This window comes from Colletes gigas, unplaced genomic scaffold (genome assembly GCF_013123115.1).
Source record: "Colletes gigas isolate AHSC1104 unplaced genomic scaffold, ASM1312311v1 Colletes_gigas_Sc00014, whole genome shotgun sequence".
Taxonomy (NCBI): Eukaryota; Metazoa; Arthropoda; class Insecta; order Hymenoptera; family Colletidae; genus Colletes; species Colletes gigas.
Window position 1 is genome coordinate 3,418,552 of NW_025106643.1, and position 26,265 is coordinate 3,444,816.

A 26,265-nucleotide genomic window follows, 5' to 3' on the forward strand; every position below is an offset into this window, starting at 1 on the left:
GAACGATCGGCCATTTACGAAACGATGGTGAAGAGACCGAAATCAAATTAATTATGCAACGAAAGTAATATTAAAAACAAATGATCCTTTATTTTATAATTAATGAATCGTTAAATCCATTAAATTTAATTATTGATTTATATATCATTGATTACTTAATAATTGCAATCAAAATTACATCTTCTATTTACGTATATTTAAACATTATTATTACTATTTAAAAAATATTTATAGTATATATTAATTGCAGATCGATAAATAGATTTCTTTTTAGGTTTCTTCTATACATAGTTTGAGAAAGAATACGTTTAATGCATGAATTTTGAATTTTAAGTATCGAATATTTGTTTTCTTATTTGCAACGGTTTGAAAGACTAAAAATTTTGAAAAATTCCTTCTATAGCGTACAGCGAAAAATGATACGTTGTCCATTTAGCTACAATTTATTCATTGTCGTAAATTCCGCACAGTATAAGAAGTCGTGTACAAGTGTGCCATAAGAAATGTATACAAACATAAATAGAAATATATTCGGCCATAAATTCTCTTGCACGTTAAATTTGAATTTACTTATCCTTTTCAAAATTAGTCGAAAACTAATAAATGAATTTATTATTCGTCGAACAAAGAAAACTACTTATCTCAATGATCATTCAATTAAATGAACGTTTAATACATATATGTATACATGAATAAAACAAATTATAAGATCTGTCAAGAATCAGATAAATACAATTTAAAACTTAATATATTTATATAATTTAAATTGTATTATTAATGTTATGTAACCATATCTCAATTTAATATCATAACTTGTTATACAGCAATTGGAAAATGATTACATTCCGTATTATTTGATTCAATAAATAATTTGAATGTTAACAGAAATTCATCCCTTAAAAAATTTGTATTAATTAAATGAATTAAACCAATTGCTGAGGAATTATAGAGTCTACATTCAAAGTTCGCTTAAGAACAAGATTATTTGAGAAAAGAAACGATTTCGTGAGAATAATGAATAATTTTCTATTCTTAATATTATTATCATTAATGTGAATAGTTAAGATGGTTATTTTCCATATTTTTGTTTCATACCGCAATATAGAAATGTACAAACGGTTTCTTCGACTTTTGTTTCGAAGTTATAAAAAATTTTGTTTTCAATGTTGTTTAAAATATGATTGAGTTTATGATTATTAACAGCGCTGTATTTTGTTGCATCCGTCATGGCCGGCCCTTCGATATTACGGTACTGGGCACTGAAAAAAACAAATGCTAGCCCACCGCGTGACAGTGGTTTTGCTTCGTCGCTGTTACAACGAATAGCACACTTAATTCTATTTCGTTTTTCTTCTGCAAAGTTCTGTGTTCATATTTTCCCCGGAAAATATGCCGCGTTGCCTGATCAAATCGATGACAAGGTACAGGAAGACCAACAATTCCTCCGAAGGTAATACACCCATCATTTTATTCTCTTTGTTTCCACTCGAATATAAGGTACAGTGCGCCAATCTAACGACAGTGAAATTTTTACGTGGTTATGGAAAACTATCGCACGATGTGCATTTCCATTACGTTATTGTTGGAGTGAATATTGAATATTCTTTCTAGAAATCATTCCTAAACTTCTTTTTTCATATTTTTGTCCCTACAATGGTATATTTTATCTACCAGCGTACAAATTTGAATTAAATCGGTGAATGCAAGAAAAAAAAAAATACTTCACATATTATAATTTCATATTTCATAGAATTACTATCTATGAAACCAGATAATGTTCTTGACTGCGAATGTATACGTAGAGACCGAAACACCATGGATTCCACCGTCGTCGAACGACGCCAAACGAAAGCACCAGGTGAAAGACAATTCGTCGAAATGCAACAACATTTGGACGTCCTCGAAGCTACCGATCGTAACACGGTACAGCTTCAACAAAGAGAATTGCATGTTATGGAACAAGGAATTGACCGGGGGCGTAGACTTAGGCGTCACGTACTTTTCGGAAATCGAAAACACATTATCGTCGTCTGGTAACGTTTCGATCAATACCGACCAAATAATTCTAAACACGAAAGATGAGATGAAACCGCAGAAAGGGCAACTATCGGTGCCTTTGAACACGAAAAAATTAAACGACCCGATAAATGTAACGAATAATGAAATCAAAGTAGCAGTGGATTTGAACAGAACGTTCGACGAAGCTGAAAGCCAAGCATTGTATTTGACTCCCCCCAGCAAGAAACCTATCGATTCTCAGAATCAATATTTCAGCAATAACATAAAAACATCTGGGGTGGAAAATACTCAGAATTGGAAACGAAATAAAACCATGCATTACTGCCCTTATTGTCGCAAAAGTTTCGATCGTCCGTGGGTGCTAAAGGGTCATCTACGCCTTCACACTGGCGAACGACCTTTCGAGTGCCCAGTGTGCCATAAATCCTTCGCCGATCGGTATATATTCTTTTATGGTTTCATATTTCATTTTTCTAATAACTGCAAAGATCATATTTAATTACTGGCCAACCTCTACTTTAAGATTCAATGCTATGGCGTAACGTACGTATTTTGTAGATCGAATTTACGTGCACACCAAAGGACACGAAATCATCATCAATGGCAATGGCGGTGCGGGGAGTGTTTCAAAGCGTTTTCTCAAAGACGATATCTAGAACGACACTGTCCCGAAGCTTGTAGGAAATACAGAATATCACAAAGGAGAGAACAAAACTGTAGTTAGAAGACAAATTTTGTTTCTCTAATACATATATACAATTTTTCATCTGTACGAGCTTGTAGCATATTATATGTATTTTGTTTCTCAGTATTATGAAATTTGAATTCAAAGTGTCGTTACGTTACAATTTTAATATAATTACATACATACGTGATATAGTATTATGAAATATTGTATGTACAATTTTTTATTTTTATTATAATACGTCCCATATAAAATTTTTAATTAACAGAACCATAAAATCGATATTCTTATTCTTGCGAGTAAATAAATCCAATTCATCGTCGAAAGACAAAACGTGTAAACCACGGGGAAAGTAGAAGCACCAAGATGAGATATCGATCAGTTGATTTTCATAAAACTTTGTCGGCACGTTTTCTTTTACACGAGATAAATTATTTTCAAGCTGCGTTTAGATGACAAAGAAAACGTATAAACAGAAAAATATTAATTCTTCGTATCCGTTTGCATTTCTGTATTGTTATAATTTCGATTTATAAATTTCGATGCAACGGTGAATAAGTGAGCCTTGATTCGGGCGATGACGGAAGGGGGATTTGAAAATGCGTCTTAAAGTTTCGCACGCAATTGGTCGCCGCTGTCCATAGAGTGCGCACGACGATGTAACGGTTTCTGGTTTGAGTGTTTCTACTCTTTCATGGCGCATGTCGTGTACGTTCAACGAGGAATAATTATCGCTCGCATTTGACGCAGTGCGTTAGTCTGATATTACAAACGGAAAAGAACGTAATATAGTGCCGCGTATTACGCGATAGATTTTTCGAGCAAGTAATTCGTGTTAGTGCTTCATAAAAAAAAAAAAAACGCGGCGGTTAAGCACTACAAAGAAAACTTGACATTGGACGGCCATTTTGGCGTGTTGTTTCCTAATCGAGTGCTCAGCTTAGCATCGATATCCATCCATTTCAAGGTAAGTGGCTTTGTAGCTGTGGACATTTTGGTAAACAAGCGATCACGCGCCCATGATATTTATGCTTTACGTTCTTTTGTGCATATTTACTTTGAAAAATTTCTATCCCACTATCACGGGAGAAAGATCGACTTTGCGCAGATGGTTTTACTCCGCTGCTCTGTTTTTCATCTTGCCCCGAGTATGTCCGATGGTAATATCGCGGTGTTTTGAAACTTATCTCTTACCAAAAGGGTCTTATTAGCGCGTTAAAATGGCACCACTACAATTTCCGTATGATTAATATTGATTTGAAATCGAAAAATTTCACGGGTTGCTTGTACGTGTACAAGTTATTCGAAAATGTTGCCAATATCTCGGGCCAACTTTCCAAATAAGCAAATTATGTATCTTCTTATCACGAATGTGGTACGTCTGATTTTCGTTTGGAAGTTTCGTTCGTTATAAAATTAATTTATTATCACGATTGGTTATTTCGTTTTGAAATTACGTAAAGATTACGAAATATATTGTAACTGTTACAATATGGAGTAATTATTTTATTGATTTAAATACTATATATTGTTCAAATAACGGTTTCTGCAATATTCGTTTCTCGTTTCAAAATTAATTTCAGATATCTCGTTTGATAATATATTTTACAATGTGTTTTACTTTAATATACGTATTGGGGAAGAATTCAAATTTTTTACGGGCAATGTCAGTAACCAATAACAAGAATTCTTATAATTCCTTGTAAGGCAAGTGTATAAAAACGAGTTATTGTTCCAATGAGAGTACGTGTAATGTTTACCTTCAACTGTACGCTTTCCAGTAGGTCATTAATATTAGTTGCCTACCTTTGATGCTATAACTGTTCAACTTGTATCTGATTATCATGAATTTAAATTTCTAAATTTTTCCCTTCTTTTAATTTAAATTCGTTGTTCCTGTAAAAGAATTTTAAATAAAATAATTCTCTTTATATCCTGATATATACAGGCGAAGTTATAATATCTAAATTTAATTAATTTTCTTAACGGTTACAGTTTATTTATGAACAAAAATTTACTTTTAGGAAATAGGTATATTTTATCATTTCCAAAATGATGACAGAAACACACATAAATTCCAATCATGTCCTAAGTTCTGCTTTGACTACCAAATCAGAGATAGACAAAATGGACGACGTAGGTTGGAAAGCCAAATTAAAAATTCCACCAAAGGACAAACGAATTAAAACTAGTGTAAGTTCTATAATGCTTTCTTATTGCTAATCGTGTATTCATAGTATTGTTCTACATTGTTAATCTTCTTTGTTATAATTCCAACTTGGAATGTTTGTTTAAAGAAAATTCTTTAACTTGTAGGATGTTACCGATACTCGTGGCAATGAATTTGAGGAGTTTTGCCTAAAACGAGAATTATTGATGGGAATCTTTGAAAAAGGTTGGGAAAAACCTTCCCCGATTCAAGAAGCCAGTATTCCTATTGCATTGTCCGGTAAAGATATCTTGGCTCGTGCAAAAAATGGGACTGGAAAAACTGGTGCCTATTCAATTCCAGTGCTAGAACAGGTATATATTTTTTGATCATTGTTCCAAATTTAAGGCGTCTTTAATTTGAATCCTATTTGCATTACAGCAAGTCTTAATTTATTGTTACAGGTTGATCCACGAAAAGATGTGATCCAGGCATTGGTGATTGTACCCACTAGGGAGTTAGCTCTTCAGACATCACAAATTTGTATTGAACTGGCCAAACATATGGACATAAAAGTTATGGTAACTACTGGAGGAACAAACTTACGGGATGACATTCTAAGGATTTATCAGAAAGGTACTAAGCACATCTGTTTAGATCTAATCGCGGTGGTCGATCGCATGAAAATATTTTCTCATTTATCGTATATTTGTTTCCAGTGCAAGTAATAATTGCAACGCCAGGAAGAATTCTAGATCTCATGGATAAGAATGTTGCAAATATGGAGCATTGTAAAATTCTAGTTTTGGACGAAGCGGATAAGCTTTTGTCGCAAGATTTTAAAGGAATGTTGGATCATGTAATTTCTAGGTATATTGAGCACATCTCTTTACCGTGTATTATATCTTGAATTTAAAAAATAATTTACTTTTTCATTTGTTACGTTTAAATTTAGATTACCGCATGAACGTCAGATACTGCTGTATTCAGCTACATTTCCTCTGACAGTGAAGCAATTCATGGAAAAACATTTAAGAGATCCATATGAGATTAATTTAATGGAAGAACTCACATTGAAAGGCGTAACGCAATATTATGCCTTTGTACAAGAACGACAAAAAGTCCATTGTCTTAATACACTGTTCTCCAAGGTGAGAATATATACTTACATACTTCTTTTTTTTATATTACTTTCGTTTATTCGTCTAATATATTTTCTTCTTTTTTCTTTTTTTAAGTTGCAAATAACACAAAGTATAATATTCTGCAATTCAACGCAACGCGTTGAATTACTGGCAAAGAAGATAACAGATCTCGGTTACTGCTGTTATTACATACACGCGAAAATGGCGCAGGCACACCGAAATCGCGTGTTTCATGATTTCAGAGCAGGGTTATGTAGGAACTTGGTAAGTGAAAACAAACATTTTATACATAGTATACACATATTCATTATAAGAATGTTTTCTAATTTTCGCTAAGAAGAAATTTTTATATCTTAAATCAGTCGTTGAAATAATTGATACGTTATTAAGCATTATTAATAGTCACGTTTGGAAATATACATGTTCTGTGTTTTTAAACATTTCGTATAAGAAATTTTAACCCTTTGCATTACGCTGAAATTCGGAAGAAGCCGTGCCTAACCCATTCACTCGAAACACGATATGTCGATCGACGAAGTATCGATATTTACGAGTTTGATTTATATTCATGTTTGGACGAAATGTCGATTAGGAGTCAGACTCGTGAAAATAGTGCAGGGGGTTAATATTATCCGTTTGTGTTCCTTACGATTGTCTCACATTACGCAGTAATTAAGCATTTGAAGGAAAACCTAAATTTAGACGCGAAAGTCAAAATATATGACTTGCTTACATCTACAGGTGAGCAGTGATCTATTTACTCGTGGCATAGACGTACAAGCGGTCAATGTCGTGATCAACTTTGACTTTCCAAAAATGGCAGAGACATACTTGCATCGTATTGGTCGATCAGGACGATTCGGCCACTTAGGTATAGCAATTAACCTAATCACATATGAGGATCGTTTTAACTTACATCGTATCGAACAAGAGCTTGGAACAGAAATAAAACCTATTCCAAAAGTAATAGATCCAAGTTTGTATGTAGCGAGACCAGAAGACAATAATAGTATGGAAGAGGTTAATGTGTCCAAGTAGTTTCGATACATCGTCAAGATGAAGTTTTACATCCGCTCAAAGAGTTTAAAGTGTAATATAGTGATTGTGACTCGTACATATAAGGCATACATTGCTGTGCTTTGAACTCGTAGAGTGAAATGTTGCTTCAGTCTCTAATGAATTGTCTGGTGTGATTTAACGGTGTATAAAGGAAAAAAAAACAGTGCTATGAAACATTTAGATAAAAAAGTGGTCTATATAGAAAAAAAAAAAATTGAAAATTTCAATTAACATCATAATAAGCAGTGGATACATGAATTACTTGTAAATAAGGCATACCGAGTATGAAACAATGAACTCAATGAAGTGATGCGAATGCCGGTGCGAGTCATTCTTTGTACATAAATACATATAAATGTACATAATCTAAAGTGCGTCAGAGTCAAGCCATTATCAAGAGCACAATATGTAAACGAGTACATGAGTAAACATAATAATCATTGCATTTTACCACAACTGTAAATATTACATGAAGAGTACCCATCGTTTTAATAGTAAATTTTTATACAATGGCTTCATACTTCCAAGATTGTTTTTTTTTCTTTTTTTTTTTTTTGTTTAAGAAAAAACGTGATAGCATGCGCGATTTAAAGGAAAACAGCAAGAATGAAAAATTCATGCTTCAAGTGCTGTTCACGAGTATTCGAAAATTGTACGTTAATCTATGTGTCCATTACTTTTGCATCATCATACTTACATATAAATTCTTCTTAAATATACAATCACAAATTCTAAATAATTATATTGATCTTAAAATTTGATCATGGCTTGATTTTGCTACCCGTCAATGCTGTCATACAACTCTGAAATTCAAATCACTTTTCAACAACAAAAAAAAAAAAAAAAACAAAGGCAAGTTTTATTTTTTTTTTTTCTTCTCTCTCTGTAAAACCGATAATAGAAACTTTTTTTAACTTCATCCGAATTTTTTTCCACGAAATTGTGATTGAGCATCAGAGATTGTAAAATTGACTAGTTTTATATAATTATTTTTTATAAATAAACTGGCTGGTGGCATTTCTGTCAACATTAGGGATTCGATGCGTGATTTCTATTAAAATATTTATGTGTCTGCTACAAAATTGATACATCGACTAATGTATGAGTAATGAAATTATCCAGTAAAGATTTTTTATTACTCTTTAAGACACATATTAGGTAAATTTACAAAAATAAAGAAAAAATGTACATAAAATAGCATAATATACCGTTTTCTGTGACAGATAAAAATAACTGCCAAAATGTAATAGAACATCATCGTGGAATCCCTTTTTATTTTTGGTTCTTCTCTTTGATATCTGTGTACATGTTAACCGTATAAATAACAAAACAACACAAGAGCACGTAAGAAATGATTTCGTATAAAATTTCTATTGTACTGTTGATATTCTTGTGAACTAAAAGTGCACCACCAGCCAAGACGACCTAGGTTTATGGAACGAAACGCGTATACATTAATAGGCAATAGAATATTTCATATTTGAAGTAAAAATTTCAATAAGAGATATTAATGAAAGTGATAAAAAACGGTTTGGAATGCCTTTGGGCTAATAATATCAGTTCTGACGGGATATTTTGCTTTGTCGATGGCCGTCAACAGGGGAGATGTTTTGTGACGAGAAAGATTGACTGCTGGAACAGAAAGCGTGAACATTTGAAATTTTCCTACAAAGTGGGCACGAAAAACTAACGATGATTTTAAATGTCGAATAAAACTGGACGTTTTTACACGTGCACACCCGCGAAGCAAAATATTGAGCTTTCGAATTAATATGTAGTTCCACGTAAAGTCACGTATAAAATTCACTTGTTTGTTTAAAAATGTTTGACTTTTGATTTAGTATTTGGTATTGATGACATTGAATACGATCACAAGGGTATGATATCGCGCACCATGTAATGGTGAAATAAAAAATATTTGATACGAGTATTCTATGTACTGGCATGTGTGTCAGGGATAACGCGAGAGATTGTTTTCCTTTTATTACCCGTTACTTGAAATTGTGAATGCGTTGGTTGATAATCGGGTAATACGTTTTACGCAAACATCGTTCGATTCTATTTTACTACTGATGTGCTGTAAAATTATTAATCACTGACGTACGGAAATGTCTCTCTTGTGTGTCGCCATTCGGGCACGAATGCTGTGATTTAGTATTATGGCGTCGAACGCATTCGAAACCGTTTTTTGTGCTAACGCAAATTATAATTTGATACATACAATGTTTCAGTATTGGAAAATGTGTCTGTGACGTGCGTTACCAAGCGTGCAAGGCATTATCAATCGATTTACACTTTTTTGCCAGTTTGAGATGAATGTGATCTGAGAATACGTTGATGTAGAGCCAATTGATCGTAACAAAAAGTATGCATCGTGTTGTTGCGAGAATCAGACATTATGATGCTTAGCGATAGGAGGAGGCCAATTGATAATAGAGAAACAGTGCGTGAAACATTTTGTGAGAAAACGAAATAGTTGCAAAAAAAAAAAAAAGAAATTGGCAGTGATTTATCGAAATAATTACGTAAGCGTTGTATTTATAACAGTTTAGAAACGAAAACACTGTCCGGTGTTTTTTTACGTGGCTCTATCTTACCGATTATTATGTTCTTTTCGTATGCGTTGTTACTTGTCAGCCAAAATTTACCAACAACCGGATGCTTATTTTGATAAAGTAAAATCGCATATGATTCAGTTCTAATGTAATATTATAATCATTCTTCTTTTTTTTTCTCTCTCATATTTTATTTCCTCGATGCAGGGACATAGAATTTCAATAAGTCAAACAGTATTTCGGATGTGTCAGTTCTAAAAAAAAAAAAACAAACAAATACTCTCCTGCATATTCACCACAAAATTTCGCTTTTGTGTTGTATGTTTGTGAAAGTTATCTGATGATTCTTTTGGCGAAGTTGTACAGACTAGGAAAGTAATACCGTCGGTGTTACCGAGTTATAATTTGAAACACCATTAGATCCGATATGGAATCTATTTTGTGAGGTATATTTTAATCAGTCTTTAAAAGAGTCAAGAACGTGCCAACGGAGGGAAAGTTCGTAAAATTTGAATAAATTTTCGCGCATTGCATAAAATCGCTGACGATTCAACGTTTCTTTCGTGTTACATGATTAGGTATTAGTTTATTTATCAGTTTTACGACTATTAAATTTCTGTAATCATAGAAAATGGTTATCATATTTATCTTGACTCTTTTGAAAGATTGGTATTCATGTGAGATGAAAATATAAATTTCTAGTAGAAGTTGGGTGATAAAAAGTTGTTGAATGCAATGCTATGCGCATAGACTGAAGGAATATATATACGTGTATATATATATATATATATATATATATATAATTCGTATGTATGTATATATGTATATATATGTATATATATATATACATGTGTTTGTTTCGTTCTACAGTTGAAACTGATGAGTAATTTTAACATCAAAATTACGTCATTCTCCATGTTGTACATGGAATTTGATTTTTTGTAAAATCTTAGGGTACATATACACATACATACATGTGTCGGAAGGTTGCTTATGGAAATGTTCAAGATGAGTTTGTTCTTGAAAAATTTTGTAAGTTCTCCCTCATGTCTGTCGCATAGATGTTCATTTCCAAGTGAAGTTCCTGCACCTCATCTTGGAGAAGAGAATAACCATGATGCGGAAAACAATTTGTGAGTGGCACCTTTTATAATATAAAAGTGCAATGTTGGAAAGTGCCGTGTTAACATCTGGATTGGGGATGTATCTACGATAAACCCTTTGACAGTCATCTTAAAAGGGTTGTATTAACACTTGAAATATATACGATTTAATTCGTATAGGGTGAATGGAGGGAACAGCTTAGCGAAATTGAGGACGTCACGTCCAACGGTTTCGTATCCTTCACCGTAATTTTGCATCCGGTTCACACCGTTTGCAACGAGCTGCATATATATATACAATAATACTACAATTTTCACACTGTATGAAAGAAAATATTGGTTTCGAATCAACATCCTAAAAACATTTTGAAGCTCCTCTCGAGCAGCTCGATCGAGATTATTGGAACACGATCCCCGATGATCTATAAAGAATCTATTAAAAAAAATAAAATCAACAAAAAAAAAAAAAGTAAAAAAAAAGACGCAAGAAAAAAACGACAAAAAAACTAGAATTCGAGTACAAGAAGTACCGTCACAACAAATGTATAATGATCATTGTAATTTATTTTCAAAGTTCCATTTTGTTTTTCGTGCAATACTCGAACGCTCCACAGAGACGGTAAATTGGAAATCGTATTTACAAAATCGTACACCATTTTCTACCCTACGAATGTTGCGAGGAATTCTTTACGACACGCTCATACCAATTGGTTCACTTTCTGGACAAACAAAATTGTATTATGAATTCTTGTAAATGCAAGTCGCACACTACTGTGCACTTGTTTTTAATGTTTTATATACGATTATGTACACTTTAAGATCTTGTGATTCATAAAGCAATAAAAAAAAACAAAGTATTCTGCATTATGAAACACTTACGTGGTACTGACCGACTTGCATGACAATTCACAGAAGAAAAAAAAAAGAAACAAGAAAAAAGGAACAAAAGGAACGCACGATCCCCCATCCGCGCGGATCGTGTGCGTCTTGATCAAACATTTTTTGTACCTCAGAGTTTTAAGCATTTGTGTAACCCCTATATATTTGTTACATGTTCAAAAAAAAAAAGAAAAAAAATTGTCAGTCTCACGCGTGCGAGAAGAAAATTGGAAAATTACGATATCTGTTTACTTCTTCAGGAATATAAATATGTTTATTTGTCAATTGTGAAGATAGGTTTGTGCCCAGATCACGAGAAAAAGAACCTTTTTTATTTGTTTTTGATTTTTCCGAGCACAGACCCGATCTGATTGAAAACGCATGTCAATAGATTTGTTTTCAAAAGGAACAAAATAGCAAAGCAAATTTGGTCCTTAATAAAATTTCCGGTTCAGTATACGACGCATGTATTTTTCTTCCTGGCACCCCCGTTATATCGAACATTTGAAAAGAAATTCTGTTAACATAAATCTAATTTAATAATCAATATTCCTAATTTTCAATCGACCTTTTCGTACTTCTATCAAATATAGTTTGTAAGGTTCTCTACTTGTATTTAAGAAAAACAATTATTTGTAAATTGTTAGGGAAAAATTTTTTTTAATTTCGAGAAATATTGCTGAATATTTTGGTAATCTTCAGGAACTACTATAATAGAAAAATGTCATTAATTTTAATATTGCAGGAATTATATTTCTGACAGTTTGAGCAACATAGATGAAATTAATTAGAATAGTTGCACATCATTGAAATATACTGAATATTTTGGTAACCTTCAGGAACTACTATAATATAAAAATGTTACATTAACTTTAATATTGCAGGAATTATATTTCTGACAGTTTGAGCAACATAGATGAAATTAATTAGAATAGTTGCACATCATTGAAATATACTGAATATTTTGGTAACCTTCAGGAACTACTATAATATAAAAATGTCATATTAATTTTAATATTGCAGAAATTATATTTCTGACAGTTTGAGCAACAAAGATGAAATTAATTAGAATAGTTGCACATCATTGAAATTGGTTTTAATTCTAATTAATTCTGTTCCGCTGTATACGGCGATGGAGGACGAGTACAAAATTTCATATTTCAAGAATTTTTATAACGATAAAGATTTTTGATGATAAAACGACCGTGGAAAGCTACAGAGAATCGAAGTATTATTTGAAGCAGCGTTATTTAATCTGCCAAACTTCTGAATAATTATTCGCGCGATAAGAAAGCGGTACGTCATATTTTTGCAGGCGTTTGTAGCGTGATAACAGCATAAGCTTGTTGAATTCTATCCTTCATACTTTTACGAGCCGTACTTTATCTTTCAGAAAGCCCCGGGCAAAGCGGAGTAAAAAAGGAAGCAAATATCAACAAAGAGAATCGTAATCACGACGTGCATATCTTGAATGCGAGTAGAAGTGTTACGAGCAATACTTAAACTCTGTTATTATTAAAAATATTTGGAGCAAAAGATGTAGCTGGCTAGCTCAATCCTTGCTAGGTAGCTAACTTGTTCAGTCTTTGCTAGCTCTAGCTACCTAGCTCACTCCTTGCTAGGTAGCTAACTTGTTCAGTCTTTGCTAGCTCTAGCTACCTAGTTCACTCCTTGCTAGCTAGCTAGTTCACTCCTTGCTAGGTAGTTAACTTGTTCAGTCTTTGCTAGCTCTAGCTACCTAGCTCACTCCTTGCTAGGTAGCTAACTTGTTCAGTCTTTGCTAGCTCTAGCTACCTAGTTCATTCCTTGCTAGCTAGCTAGTTCACTCCTTGCTAGGTAGCTAACTTGTTCAATCTTTGCTATCTAGCTACATAGCTCACTCCTTGCTAGGTAGCTAACTTGTTCAGTCTTTGCTAGCTTTAGCTACCTAGCTCACTCCTTGCTAGCTAGCTAGTTCACTCCTTGCTAGGTAGCTAACTTGTTCAGTCTTTGCTAGCTCTAGCTACCTAGCTCACTCCTTGCTAGCTAACTACCTAGCTCACTCCTTGCTAGGTAGCTAACTTGTTCAGTCTTTGCTAGCTCTAGCTACCTAGCTCACTCCTTGCTATCTAGCTACCTAGCTCACTTATTGCTAGCTAGCTCATTCCTTGCTATCTACTAGCTAGCTAGCTCACTCCCTGCTAGCTAGCTCACTCCTTGCTAGCTACCTAGCTCACACCTTGCTAGCTAGCTAGCTATGTCCTTGGTAGTAGTAAATATTATTACAAATATTTGGAGTAAAAAGACGTTTGGATTATCAAGGTCTTTAACACTTTGACTGCCACGTGACCCATATATGGGTCACAGAACTTTTAACAGTGGAACTAAAACAATTCTCAAGTTGAAATGTTAAGGAAAATAAATTTTAATAAGCTTCGTGAATTTTAATGTGTTCTAATTGCCTAAAATCGAAGTATTGGTCTCGTAAACAGTTTCAGGATTTTAGATTGGCAGTCAACGTGTTAAGGGGGTTTCCAACAAAATCAGCTGAAAAAATAAGCTTCCATTGTATTTTTTTTCCCCACAAAAATCAAAAAACTTTCTCGACGGGGATTTTGCCCACTTTTTAGACTCATCTTTCGAGAATACTCACAAATTTTTTTGATAGAAAATAACAAAAATTGTAAAAGTTGTTAACAATACATCCTTGCTGTTATAACAGTATTTTCTATAGTTAGCATAAACGATCTGTAAAATTCCGTTTGAATCGAGCCTGGATTCTACATTGGGCAAAAAGTGATCAGGCAATTTGTATTCTTGCAATCTGTTGCCGGCTGAACGCCCAGATGCTTCAAGTAATCGACTTTTATTCGAATAATAGATAACCAATAAGGCCAACATAGATTTATTGTCTACGGTATTAATATTCGTCGAGAAATGTTACGTTTTCTATATCATAACGAAACGAAGTATCAAAATTGTTTCGAATCGCGGAACGGTTGAACTGTCCTTCTGGCCGCCATTGTTGCGACATCGGGGTTGCGTTTAAACTCATTTTCATCAGGGAAAATATCACAGGTCCGCTCATAATAATAAATAAAATTATTAACACCTTTCATGTTGACGATTACCTTACAATACGATTTTTCTTGTAATTAGAATATTAATGCCCTAGTGCATCAATCGAATTCACCATAAGTTGTTAAAAAATAATATTTACGCGTTCTGCAATTTAAAATATGGAATCAGACACCCATCAAATTGACGTCTTCCGTAAATCTAGTGTTAATGTATAAAAGTTTTCGTTAAGGGATGAGATTGGGTACCACGACTCGTTCGCGCTGAATAAACAATAACAGTGGCGTGGGGGGGGTGGGATGACTCCGTTACTTTTAAGGAGGGTACTATCAAGCAGGGGGTTGCTATATCGTGACAAACATCACGACACGTCGCACGTGTAACGGGCAATTAACGTCCTGGCGGTGATAAGTTCTCGCTCCTCGATCATACTTGTCTACGCCGGCCACCCGTAAATCTACAAAACAATCGCATTAGCGGGGCCGTAATGCGCGCGTGTCGGGCCGCGTTACATCGGGTACGATGGGGCGTGCTTGAAAAATGTAGTAAGCCAAGCCAAATCCTGATAGAGACCACGGCGATTCGATAAACCCCTCGGCAAAAATCCAGCTGGAGGCGACTATGTACACTCATGGACAAAAAGACATCGCGTAACACTGTTAACACCCTAACGCTCATATTTCTCGGGTCAACCAACGATGATCAGGTTTCTCTATTGGATTTCTTTCTAAAAATACGGTTTCTGTTAATTACAATCCCTTGAACCGTTGGATTAAACAAATATTCTTTTCCAAAGCAGTCAGGCATGAACGTTAAGGGGTTAAGAGATAAGACCACTGTGAAAACCCCAAATAAAGCGTTTTTTTTCGATTTTTTTTTTTGATGGTTTATTAACCATGTCGGTAAGTGTTAATAAAAAGAATATTTGTTCGAAAATAGTGCAAAATTACGACGCTGGAGCCATTCTCTCTTCTTTGAACTTGAGGCGCTCTGAGGCACGCGGTGTAACTGATGTAAACTGGGAAAAAAATAATGAATTTTCTCTTGATCTACATGAGTATAGCTAGAGAAATACGTAGGGGATCTAAATATGAGTTAATTTTAACATTATTTATTGACAAATTATTGCCCCTTTTTTTGTGTAAAATCGAACTTTCCACTTCAAATGCTCGTCAATCATACAAAAATTAATGTTTCAAAAATCCCCTACGTATTTCTCTAGCTATACTCATGTAGATTAAGAGAAAATTCTTTATTTTTTTCCAAATACAAAGTCAGTTATACTGTGCGCCACAGAAACTCACAAGTCTCGCGAGGGTGGCTCCATTTTGTAATATTTTTGAATAAATATTCTTTTTTTCAACACTTAACAACATGGTTAATAGCATTCTTGAATATCATTATCTTTGACAATTTATATTTCATTTTCGTTTCAAAAGGGCCTAATAAAATGTGCATTCTTTTAATAAAACTCAAAAATAAAATATTTGGGACAAAATTAAAATCATTATGTCTTCTAAAAACTGGGTAAAACGAATATTCTACATTATTATGGGTTATTATGGGTGATCTAAATGTACACAAGCATTGCAAGAGAGATTTGGGTCTAAAAAGACCCCCAGCGATGCTTGAATCTCCGAGAAACTAATAGCAACGTTCCTTTTGTTGAGGAGTGTATCTTCCCCCGTCGTGGTTGTCCCTTTTTTCACCCTTCCAAGCTTTGATCGGGGGGTATTCCGCGGGAGAACAGATACAGGGGACGATGGTCGGGGGGAAAAAAAGGAAAAATAGGCGGAAGCGGAGTTTCGGATAAGAATTATACTATCGTGGCTCTGTTGGCGCGGCATGGACGACCGCTATTGATTTTAAGTAATCGCTTAAATAGCGTCAGTGGCCTGTGCAACGGTGCCATCGAGTGCAACCGACAGAGACGCGCGAAACTCTCGACGGGGCGGCTGAGAACTTTAAGCCGTAGAAACCGACGCGGTTCTCACCACGTCCCGTCTTCCCGTTACTTTGCCTGCCCTCTGCCCTTTCAACTTTCTTTACGACATTTCTCTTTCTCGCGCTCAGGCCCCCCCCTTTCCTTCTTCGTCCCGCCAGTCGCGTAATTTCTTCCGTATAGTAAATCGATAAATGCTCGAAAGCGGGATCGCAAGCGCGGGAAAATGGAAACGCGCGAGGTTTATGGGGTTTGCGTTCTTGCGTACCGTAGCTCTTCAATCGGTTCGAATTTATATACAATGGCGAAAAATTCGAGTCGATTGGGAACATGGAAGGTCTTGAATGCCTTGTGTTGAGGATTCTTGAGGAACCTTCACGTCGCGGGGTTTGTGATACGGACGTGACATCGCTATTCTTGAGGATTAGGTCTTCGAGATATTTTTACTTGGCAAATTACGAATTATTAAGAAAAATCGACAGGGGATAGCCTAAAGTTTTGAGCGAAAAAAAAATTTTTTCAAATCGTTCTAAAAAAATTATTTTCAGTTGCGTGGGTTAATTACATTCATTATTGGTGAATAGACATACCCCCGAATTCCCACCCATTTTCCAGAAAAAAATTCGAGAAGGTGTGAAATTTTTCAGTAAGTGAACTTTTTCGACGAAATTAAAAAACTTCAAATCATTATAAAAAAATTATTTTCGGTTGCGGGGGTCAATTACAATCATTTTTTGTAAATAGATATTCTTCTGAAATCCTACGGACTTTCGAGAAAAAAAATAAAGTGCCCAAAGTTTTCCGGCGAAAAAAATTTTTTTCCAATCGTTCTAAAAAAATTATTTTCGGTTGCGTGAGTTGATTACATTCATTTTTGGCGAATAGACATACCCTCAAAATCTTAACCATTTTCGAGAAAAAAATTCCTCACTGAAAATACAATGTCTGACCATATATTGATATGTTTCACTGAAATTTCATGCGTATCTTTAGAACGTCATAACTTCTGAACGGATCGAAGGATTTTAATGTTTCAAACGGCAAATAACGCGTATTTTAGTGGAGAATATGTAGAGATTCTAACAATATTGAAAAAGTTGCTTCTTGACCCCGTAAAGTTAGAAAACCCCCATAAAAATGGTTCAATTTAAAAACAGCCATAACTCCTGTAATAGTGAATATATTTCAATGAAACATTTTCCTGGAGTAGAGCTCATGGATACCTACAAAAAAGTATTACACAAAATTTCTATAGGGCATCAAACAAATTAATTAAAAATCAGAAACGAATTTTTAAGAGAAATCGACAGGGGGTAGGTACCTAAATTTTTCTACGAACAAAAAAAATTTCAAATCGCTCTGGAAAAATTATTTTCGGCTGAGGGGATCAATTATAATCATTTTTGGTGGTTAGACGTACCACCGAAATCCTGCGCATTTTCGAGAAAAAAATTCGGGAAGTGTGAAATTTTTCGACAAGATTAAAAAATTTCAAATCATTTTGAAAAAATTATTTTCTGTTGCGAGGGTCAATTGCAATCATTTTTGGTGATTAGACATACCCTCGAAATCCAGCGCATTTTCAAGAAAAAAATTCGGAGGTGTGAAATTTTTCGACAAAATTAAAAAATTTCAAATCGTTCTGGAAAAATTATTTTGGGATGCGTAATTCAATTATAGTCATTTTTTGTGAATAGACATATCCTCGAAATACTGCGCATTTTCAAGAAAAAAATTTGGGAAGATCTGAAATTTTTCGACAAAATTAAAAAATTTCAAATCATTTCGAAAAAATTATTTTCTGTTGCGAGGGTCAATTACAATAATTTTTGGTGAATAGACATACCCCCGAAATCCTGCGCATTTTCAAGAAAAAATTCGGAAATGTGAAATTTTTCGACAAAATTAAAAATTTTCAAATCATTTTGAAAAAATTATTTTCTGTTGCGAGGGTCAATTGCAATTATTTTTGGTGATTAGACATACCCCCGAAATCCTACGCATTTTCGAGAAAAAAATTCAGTTTGAGCGGAACTTGAAATATTAATAACTTTTTAACGAAGCCTCCATCAACAAATTGGTATTCTTGATTTTCCCCTTATTTTCGCCTCTAGAATCTCCTATTAAAATTTTTCCTAAGCATCGAACTCATTGTGTCAATACTTCTGTTAAAAAAATAATTATTTTTGAACAAAAACAATTATACTTGATAATAAATCATGTAACAGTAATACTTTTCAACTTACCTTCGTTGAAATATTTAATTATTTCACTAGATTTGAGAAAGTTTTGAATTCAACGTCAAGGAATGCAATAAAGCTTGTCATTTAAATTCGAGTGATTTTTCAAGTAATAACGTCACAGAAAAGATATTAAAAACATAGGATACGACACCAGTGCACAGTTTTTACGTGATAAAATATAATAATACCCGTATTTATTTCGATGTTATATCGGTTTTGGTATAACTTCGATGGTGAATATCGGTTGTGCTGTCGTAACATTTATAAAAACCGAAATATCGAAAAACAGTGAGCCCTCGTTAATGTTCGCTAGCTCGGGGATGTTATCGTGGGAGGTACTTGGAAATTGTCGATGGTTATCTCCCTTAAGCTTGATTATACTGCAGGCAAAAGTGAAAGGCATTGAACGCGAATGAATTACAGAGCAATGTTTAACGTTTGCTTATTCTACGGATTCTAAAATCGTTTCAAAATCAAAGTACAGTAGGTCAACTAGTAGCTCAACTTAAAAATAGCGCAGGATTTGTTAATAACGTCACGCCATTTAACACATCCATCGGGTCAAAATCTGCTTTTCATGTATTGTTTCTTCCTTAATTTCAAACTTCGTTTTTCACGTTTTCGATGAAGCATGATCAGTCTCATGTATGAATATTTAATGACCAGGCTTGCAACGTTGGTAAAGGATGGTTTTAATACTTACCGACAATTTTCTCTGTTTCTCTGTTTCATTATTCTCAAGATTTATTTCAAGCAGAGACCTAATATCAGTACCATTTTCTTATCCCAGATATACCAAAATAACTACCACCAATTGGTGCCACCTTTCGACAGTATACTAGATACCAGACCAGGTAATAAAGATGTGGAATACAAACAGACGATGATTGGTCCTCGAGTTTGGCAACTTCCACAATAGGGATATCGAAACGATACCTGTATTTATTTTGGCGTTCGGTATTAGAAAGGCATCAGTGTTTCGATATTACATTTCTCGGTATAGTTCGGTCGAAGTCCTCTGGTGCGTCGTCGCTTCTGAACACGAAATGACAGCAGACGCGATCGCGTTGCTTGGCATTCAAACGGTTAACGGCTTCTTTGATCGGGCGGCGAGGGAAAGGTTCCGCGCCCATTAACGGTGCCATTACACGTGGCGAGCGTGGGACACGTGTATCGGTTTCGGACGATCAATTACCTCTAAAAGGTCCTTTAGGGAAAATTTCGCGCACAGTCTGGCCGGGCTGCGCGTTCCCCGTCGTCTTCCGTCGTCAGTGTCACATTTACTTCTGGCTCCGGCCAACCCTCCCGTTCCTTTTCCCCGGCGCCAACTTCTTCGACCGAATCTAACTTTCCTCCGCGAAGGAATACCCTCATTTTCCGTATAATTTCCACGAGAGATGACAGACAGAAAGGGTAGGGGGAGGGATGCCCTTCCTCCGTGTCTTGAGTAGGGGGCAGAGAGGGTCGTGGAAGCAGGCGCAGACTTCTCGAGAGCGTAAACGCTCGAGCGAAGACGACGTGCAAGAAAGGGGGGCCACCGTTGAAAAAGAAAGAACGAGAGAGAAGGAGGAAAAATAAGGGTAAAATGACTTCTCCAGGTCCGATTGTAAGAGCCAGGAACGACGAGTGTCCTCTGGCAGTTGACGGTGGCCGATAGACGATATCGTAGCCGGCACCGTTAGCCCCGTCGTTGACGGCCTTTTCTCTTTCTCATCCAACTCTCCCCCGCCCCCTGGCTGGTCTGCCTTGCCTGCCTGCCACCCCCTCTTTCCTTCAATCCGTAATCTGGCAGTGCATTTAACCACTTTGTGAAATAGCCGTATATCTAGCCGCTGTGACGTAGCATTCGATACGTCGAAAAACGGGAGGTTGGAGGGTCGAAGGTGGCGCGGCGGAAGGGATGGCGCGCGGGGACGGTGGCGGCGGGGCGCGGGGCGAGGTCAGGAAGCTTCGTAGAGAAAACGTGGCGCAGGTTGGAGAAAGAGGAGCGCCAGAGAGAGCGGGCATTGGTAATGTTGTGCGCGCGCCCCGTCGTGTATCCATTTAGAGGGGGTTGGAAAGCGTAGGGACGTAGGTGGGGTTGCTTGTCCGCGATGGTAGGGGTGGAAACGATCCCTACCCCGGTCGCTGTGGAAAGCGCACGAGCTGTCTGGCTGGGAGCGGCGGGGAGGGTTTGCAGGGAACAGCAGGCTTGCGAAGGGGGTGAAGGATGCTGGCGGATGACGCTGGAGGAGAGGAAAGGCGCCGTAAGGGGCGCACGGAATCACGGTGGTGGTGTGTACACCCTGTATATAGTCTGGCCAGAGTGGAAGAAGGGTGCGCCCTACTTCGCGTCGGCGTTTTCCCTCCTGGCAGTGTGCAACGACGTTCCGAAAGAAAGACAGAGAAGGCGGGAGAGGGTATCTCTCCGGTTCAGTGCCGGGCTTTTCATAGTCTCTCATTTCACGACGAGCGTCCGCGCCATCGGTTCGAGTGTTTCGCACGTTCGTCGGAAATAAAATCGGGGGAAAAAAAAGCCGAGATCACCTAGCACGGACAACGCCTCGGGCAATAGCTGTGAGAACGCGCGCGCTACACACGTACACACACGTACACTCACGTACACACGTACACACACGTACACGCACGCACACGTACCACACGGAGAGAGTTTATCGCGTGAAATTCGGGTGTTACACGGTGTCTGTTGTTCGTGGTGCGACGCTAAACGACGATAACGGGGGTGTTACTTTCGACGGCGTATCTCCGAAGGAGCCCAGCCAGCGCGGATAGTGGCGCACGTTGATCAACTCGTTTACGTAAGAACGGACGCTCGTGGTGTATGACCTGCTCGTACGTACGACGTATTCCAATGTGCGCGCGCGCGTGTGTGACGAGTACCGACAAATACGGAAAAGCCAGACGGGAAAGAAGACTGTGGTAGTTTTCGTCGATTCGCGAGTTCGCTACGAAAATAGTCGCACGGCCAGCGGCGACGAGCCGTTTCGAGGGGGGGTGGGTGGGTGGGGGGGTAAGCGAAGAGAGAAGTCGCGCAGTCATCGGAGTCGAGGCAGGATTCACGAATGGACGAGCCGAGACCGCTTAATCCCGACCCTCTCGTTTGCATAATTAGACGCGGTATGCTGCAAGAACTGTTCGCGTGAAGTTTCGGGGAAGAAAAGACCGAAAGAGGGCGACCGAAGATGAAATTCGGAAAGTGAACGGGGGTAGGAAAAGAAGAGAGGGGTACAGGGATCGAGTTTTGTTTACGAAAGATTCTATCGTTCGTTGATGCGTCTTACAGAGTCCGCGTCCTCGAACCGTCGTAGATTCGAGGAGGATAACGTTCACCGACACCGACACCGACACCGCCGTTCGACAATAATAAACAGGATCGTCATGGATATCTCAGTGCTCTTACTTTACGCGACGACGTTGCTCGGTATCGTAACCAGCGACAAGTGCGCCGACAAGTGTTCCTGCAAGTGGAAGAGCGGGAAGCGTACGGTCGAGTGTGTAAATCGTGCCCTGACCAGCATACCGGAGTGGGTCGATCCCGAGACGCAAGTGTTGGACGCAAGTGGTAACGACATACGGACCCTGCCGAGCAACATCTTCGTACGCGTACGCTTGACGAATCTACAACGTCTTTACCTACGCGAGTGCCGTATCGACCGAATCGATAGCGAGGCACTGGCGGGCCTTACGAACCTGGTGGAGCTCGATTTAAGTCACAACCTATTAACCATAGTCCCGGTCGGCAGTTTCTCGGACACCGTGTTCCTCAGAGACCTCGTGCTTTCGAACAATCCGGTCAGGAGGATTCACTCGTTCGCCTTCAAGAATACGCCGAACCTGGTGAAGCTCGATCTCTCGTACACGCAGCTGGTGGAGATCGAGACGAAAGGTTTCCGCGGCTTGGATCTTCTGGAGAGCTTGAAGCTGAACAACAATCAGCTGTCGACGCTGCATCCGGGCACCTTCGAACCCCTGAACAAACTCACCAACATAGAGCTGCACGAGAATCCGTGGATCTGCGACTGTCATCTGCGCGAGATGAAGATGTGGCTGGTGAAGCACAATCTGCCTACCCTACAAGCGCCCCAGTGTCACGGGCCGAAGCAGTTGCTGAATCGAACGTTCACCGACCTGGCTGTCGACGACTTCGCCTGTCGTCCGATCCTCCAGATAGCCAGCCGATACGCCGAGGCGACGATAGGCGAGAACGCCAGTATCGTGTGTCGAGTGACCGCGATACCGCCAGCTAAGGTGCAGTGGTATTGGAACGGACGTTTGCTGACCAATCACTCGGCGTTCAGTAGCTACCAGAAGATCCTGATCTACGAGGAGGGTCAGTTCCGTAAACGGAGCACCCTGGTGCTGACTAACGCCCAGGAGGCGGACTCGAGCGAGTTCTATTGCGTGGCGGAGAACCGCGCGGGCAGCGTCGAGGCAAACTTCACCCTTCACGTGTCGCTGAGGACCGCCGGCATGTCGACGCTCGGTTCCGGTCAGATCGCGGGGATATCCGCGGCGCTGGTCGTCCTGATACTCTTCATACTCCTGATCATCCTCGTGCTGTTCATACGTTTGAGAAGGATGCCGTTAAAGGACGTGAAATCAACGGTGCCCGCCGAGGGCGTATCGGGTGACGGGAACAACGCCGCCAACAACGAGAACCCGACGTCCGCGGCGTCGACCGGTCGGAAGAAGCACGAGGAGATCGAGACGACGTCGTTCGGGGCGGAATCGAAACCGCCGGTGTCCTTGAGCCTGAGTTACGTTCAGAGGCCGCAGCCGGCGTCGCTGCAGATGGAGCACGAGTACGGTTCGTCGATCGGCCGTTTCGACGATCAGAGCCAGCAACAGCCGTCGGTGATGGTGGCGCCGGGCGCCTGTTTCTCCTCGACCGCGACGCTGATGCCGATCGACAATCCCGATCTGATCAGGGACACGAGACGCGGTTCCGCGGAGGACATCACGCCGTACGGCGGCGCCGATTACAGCCGGATGGAGATGGTGGACGACGCGAAGATCCTTTACTCGAGTTGCATGTGGGAGACGAGGGACGCGTGCAGGACGTCGGTGTCGGTTAGCACGTACCCCTCGAAGGAGGCGTTGGCCGTGGTGGCGCCGATGGCCGAGCAATTCCCGCCCGGCGCCAAGCAGATAAGAGTTTGGCAGAAGGGTCTGCCGGTCCTGCCACCGGTGTCCGCGTTGAAGCGTGTCCTCGGCTCGACGCGCAGTTCCCCCGACGAGGGCTACCAGGAAGGGACAGGGACCGACGTCTAGGTACCGCTGCTTCATTACTGCGACGCCCGGCACCGTTACCTGGAGCTCCGTAGACGCCACCAGGAGGACACTGACTGTTAACAGACGTCCTGTCGTATGCCGGACGGGCGGTAGTGAAACGATTACGATTATACTTGACCGCGAGGAATTCGTCGCGTTGACACGTGGATTGCGTATACATAAACATATAATTATATATATACATATATATAACAGTCGTACATATATATATAGAGAGAGAGAGGGAGGGGGGGGGGAAGTGTGATCGATGAAACGATTCGAGATGTTCCACGGTACGTGTGTATATATACGTACGAAGTCGTCGGCGCCGACAAACGGTGGAAACGAACGTCCACTTGTCGCGAGATTTACCGTACAGTGGTCGATGAAATAGTTGGACGTGTCCTCGTGACTAATGCACGGAACACATAAAACGAAGAATCTGTCGGGGACCGATCGATGAAACCGAATTGCCATCCGCCTGCTCGAGGAATAATGCCTCGACGCGTTTATTCGAGGCTGTTCCGTGTGCACGACGTACGAGGGATCCCGACGTTCTAACGACCGGAAGCGACGACGCGCCATGGTGTAGACGGGGGCCTACGGTCGTCGTTCGGTGGTCTCGCAGCACAATATTGACGGGTAATACTTTCTATAACGGCTAAGGGCGGACACCAAGAGAATAATGAGAAAAAAAAGAAATAATGAAAAACTAAACACTCACACATACACACACATATACGAGAACGGGTGAACTTGTTCGTACGCGAGAACGAACGTCGATAATGTTAAAGATTACCGTTAAAATAATAATAATGAATAATAATAATAATAATAAAGACACATGTTTCTTAAGATAACGAACACGAAGACTGCAGTGCATGTTCCGAAGGATGTGTAGATAGACAGATTGCGGGAGAATAATTTCTACTGCCGTTGTTGGCTGCCGTATTATACTAGACGTGGATTTTCTAGTCAATTCGAGGATGTAATTAGACGATTAGAATTGGATACGGGTGCGACCACGCGATACCGTTCAGTATCGGCGCAAAGAATGTAATTCCGGTTCGATGCACGCGACTACCGAACGTGGTCGATGTTTTTCGTTTTTTTTTTTTCTTTTTTTTTTTATTAATTTTAATTACAAATCACTGACGGCAGATCCGACGCTGGGGGAGTAAGGTCGAGCGAGGATCGATCTATCGGTGGATACGCGATAACGAACGAGCGCGACGCACGAACCGATATTGTCACCTCGGATAGTTATTGACGTTCGTGTTCCAGACGAAAATTCACGGAAACGATAGAGCGTGAAATATGACGTCGGGTACACCTCTGGTTCCGCCGTCGCAATTCTCTTGACGGTAAATTGATTTACTTTGCCGTGCATTAGACACTGTTCAGAATATATCCGCGTAACGACACACTGCCTTTTTCGATATCGATTCCGTAACGTCATCGAGAAAACTTCAGCCCTTTAGGCTACGGTCACACGAGCGGCGCCATTACGTTTCCATGCTTTCCTTTGTTCTGCAATTAAAACAACGAGCACAAACAAGACCGGCGTTCCTGTGTCTTGGTTGTTTTCAATTCCAAGACAAGGAAAAACACGGAAACGCGGTTCGCCATCGGTGTATCTACTGTGGACGACATTTCTATAACTGTTTTCAAGAAAAATGAAATTAAAAAAATGCCCAGTGTATAGAATCTTGAGAAAACTGTTCCGTTTCTGTTATTTAACGTACAAGAAGTCTTTCAACCCTCTACACTCGGAGAATTTTTATTAATACGAATAACTAGCAACGCAATTTTGTAACGTGATTTCTAACAATGAAACAACATTCTCTTTTCACGAAAATGTATATAATTCAAATTGCATTCATGTATTTTTGTGAATTCAATTTATGTTACCATTAACGAAACTCGAATCGATGTATTGTTTTTACCGTCATGGCGGCGCCAGTGCAGTGCAAAGGGTTTTTGTTTCTATAAGAACACCACCATTTTGAATAAAAATGGTAGGAATTTCGATGATAATATTTAAAAAATGCTAAAAAGTAACTAAACAATAACAAAAAACAGAAAATTTTATTTTATTTCGTAAAAAACTGAACTTACAATGTGTCTAACTGATACTGCCACAGTTATGTTTAATTAC

At 38.6% G+C, this 26,265-nt stretch overlaps 3 protein-coding genes across 3 annotated transcripts; all 3 read left to right on the forward strand.

The window, feature by feature from the left end:
* Positions 1-1,389: 1,389 nt before the first annotated feature.
* On the forward strand, positions 1,390-2,743 carry LOC122399610 (zinc finger protein 28 homolog). Its single transcript, XM_043400406.1, has 3 exons — positions 1,390-1,450; positions 1,803-2,457; positions 2,578-2,743. The coding sequence occupies exons 1-3, from the start codon at positions 1,390-1,392 to the stop codon at positions 2,741-2,743; spliced, it is 882 nt and encodes a 293-aa protein (XP_043256341.1).
* Positions 2,744-3,357: 614 nt separating this feature from the next.
* LOC122399593 (ATP-dependent RNA helicase me31b-like) lies at positions 3,358-11,210 on the forward strand. The gene is made up of 8 exons (XM_043400381.1): positions 3,358-3,671; positions 4,729-4,897; positions 5,021-5,227; positions 5,318-5,489; positions 5,573-5,723; positions 5,809-6,004; positions 6,092-6,262; positions 6,740-11,210. The coding sequence occupies exons 2-8, from the start codon at positions 4,757-4,759 to the stop codon at positions 7,034-7,036; spliced, it is 1,335 nt and encodes a 444-aa protein (XP_043256316.1). The 5' UTR covers positions 3,358-3,671; positions 4,729-4,756; the 3' UTR covers positions 7,037-11,210.
* Positions 11,211-22,106: 10,896 nt separating this feature from the next.
* Positions 22,107-24,107, forward strand: LOC122399591 (leucine-rich repeat-containing protein 24-like). Its single transcript, XM_043400380.1, has one exon. The coding sequence runs from the start codon at positions 22,107-22,109 to the stop codon at positions 24,105-24,107; it is 2,001 nt and encodes a 666-aa protein (XP_043256315.1).
* The last annotated feature ends 2,158 nt before the right edge of the window (positions 24,108-26,265 follow it).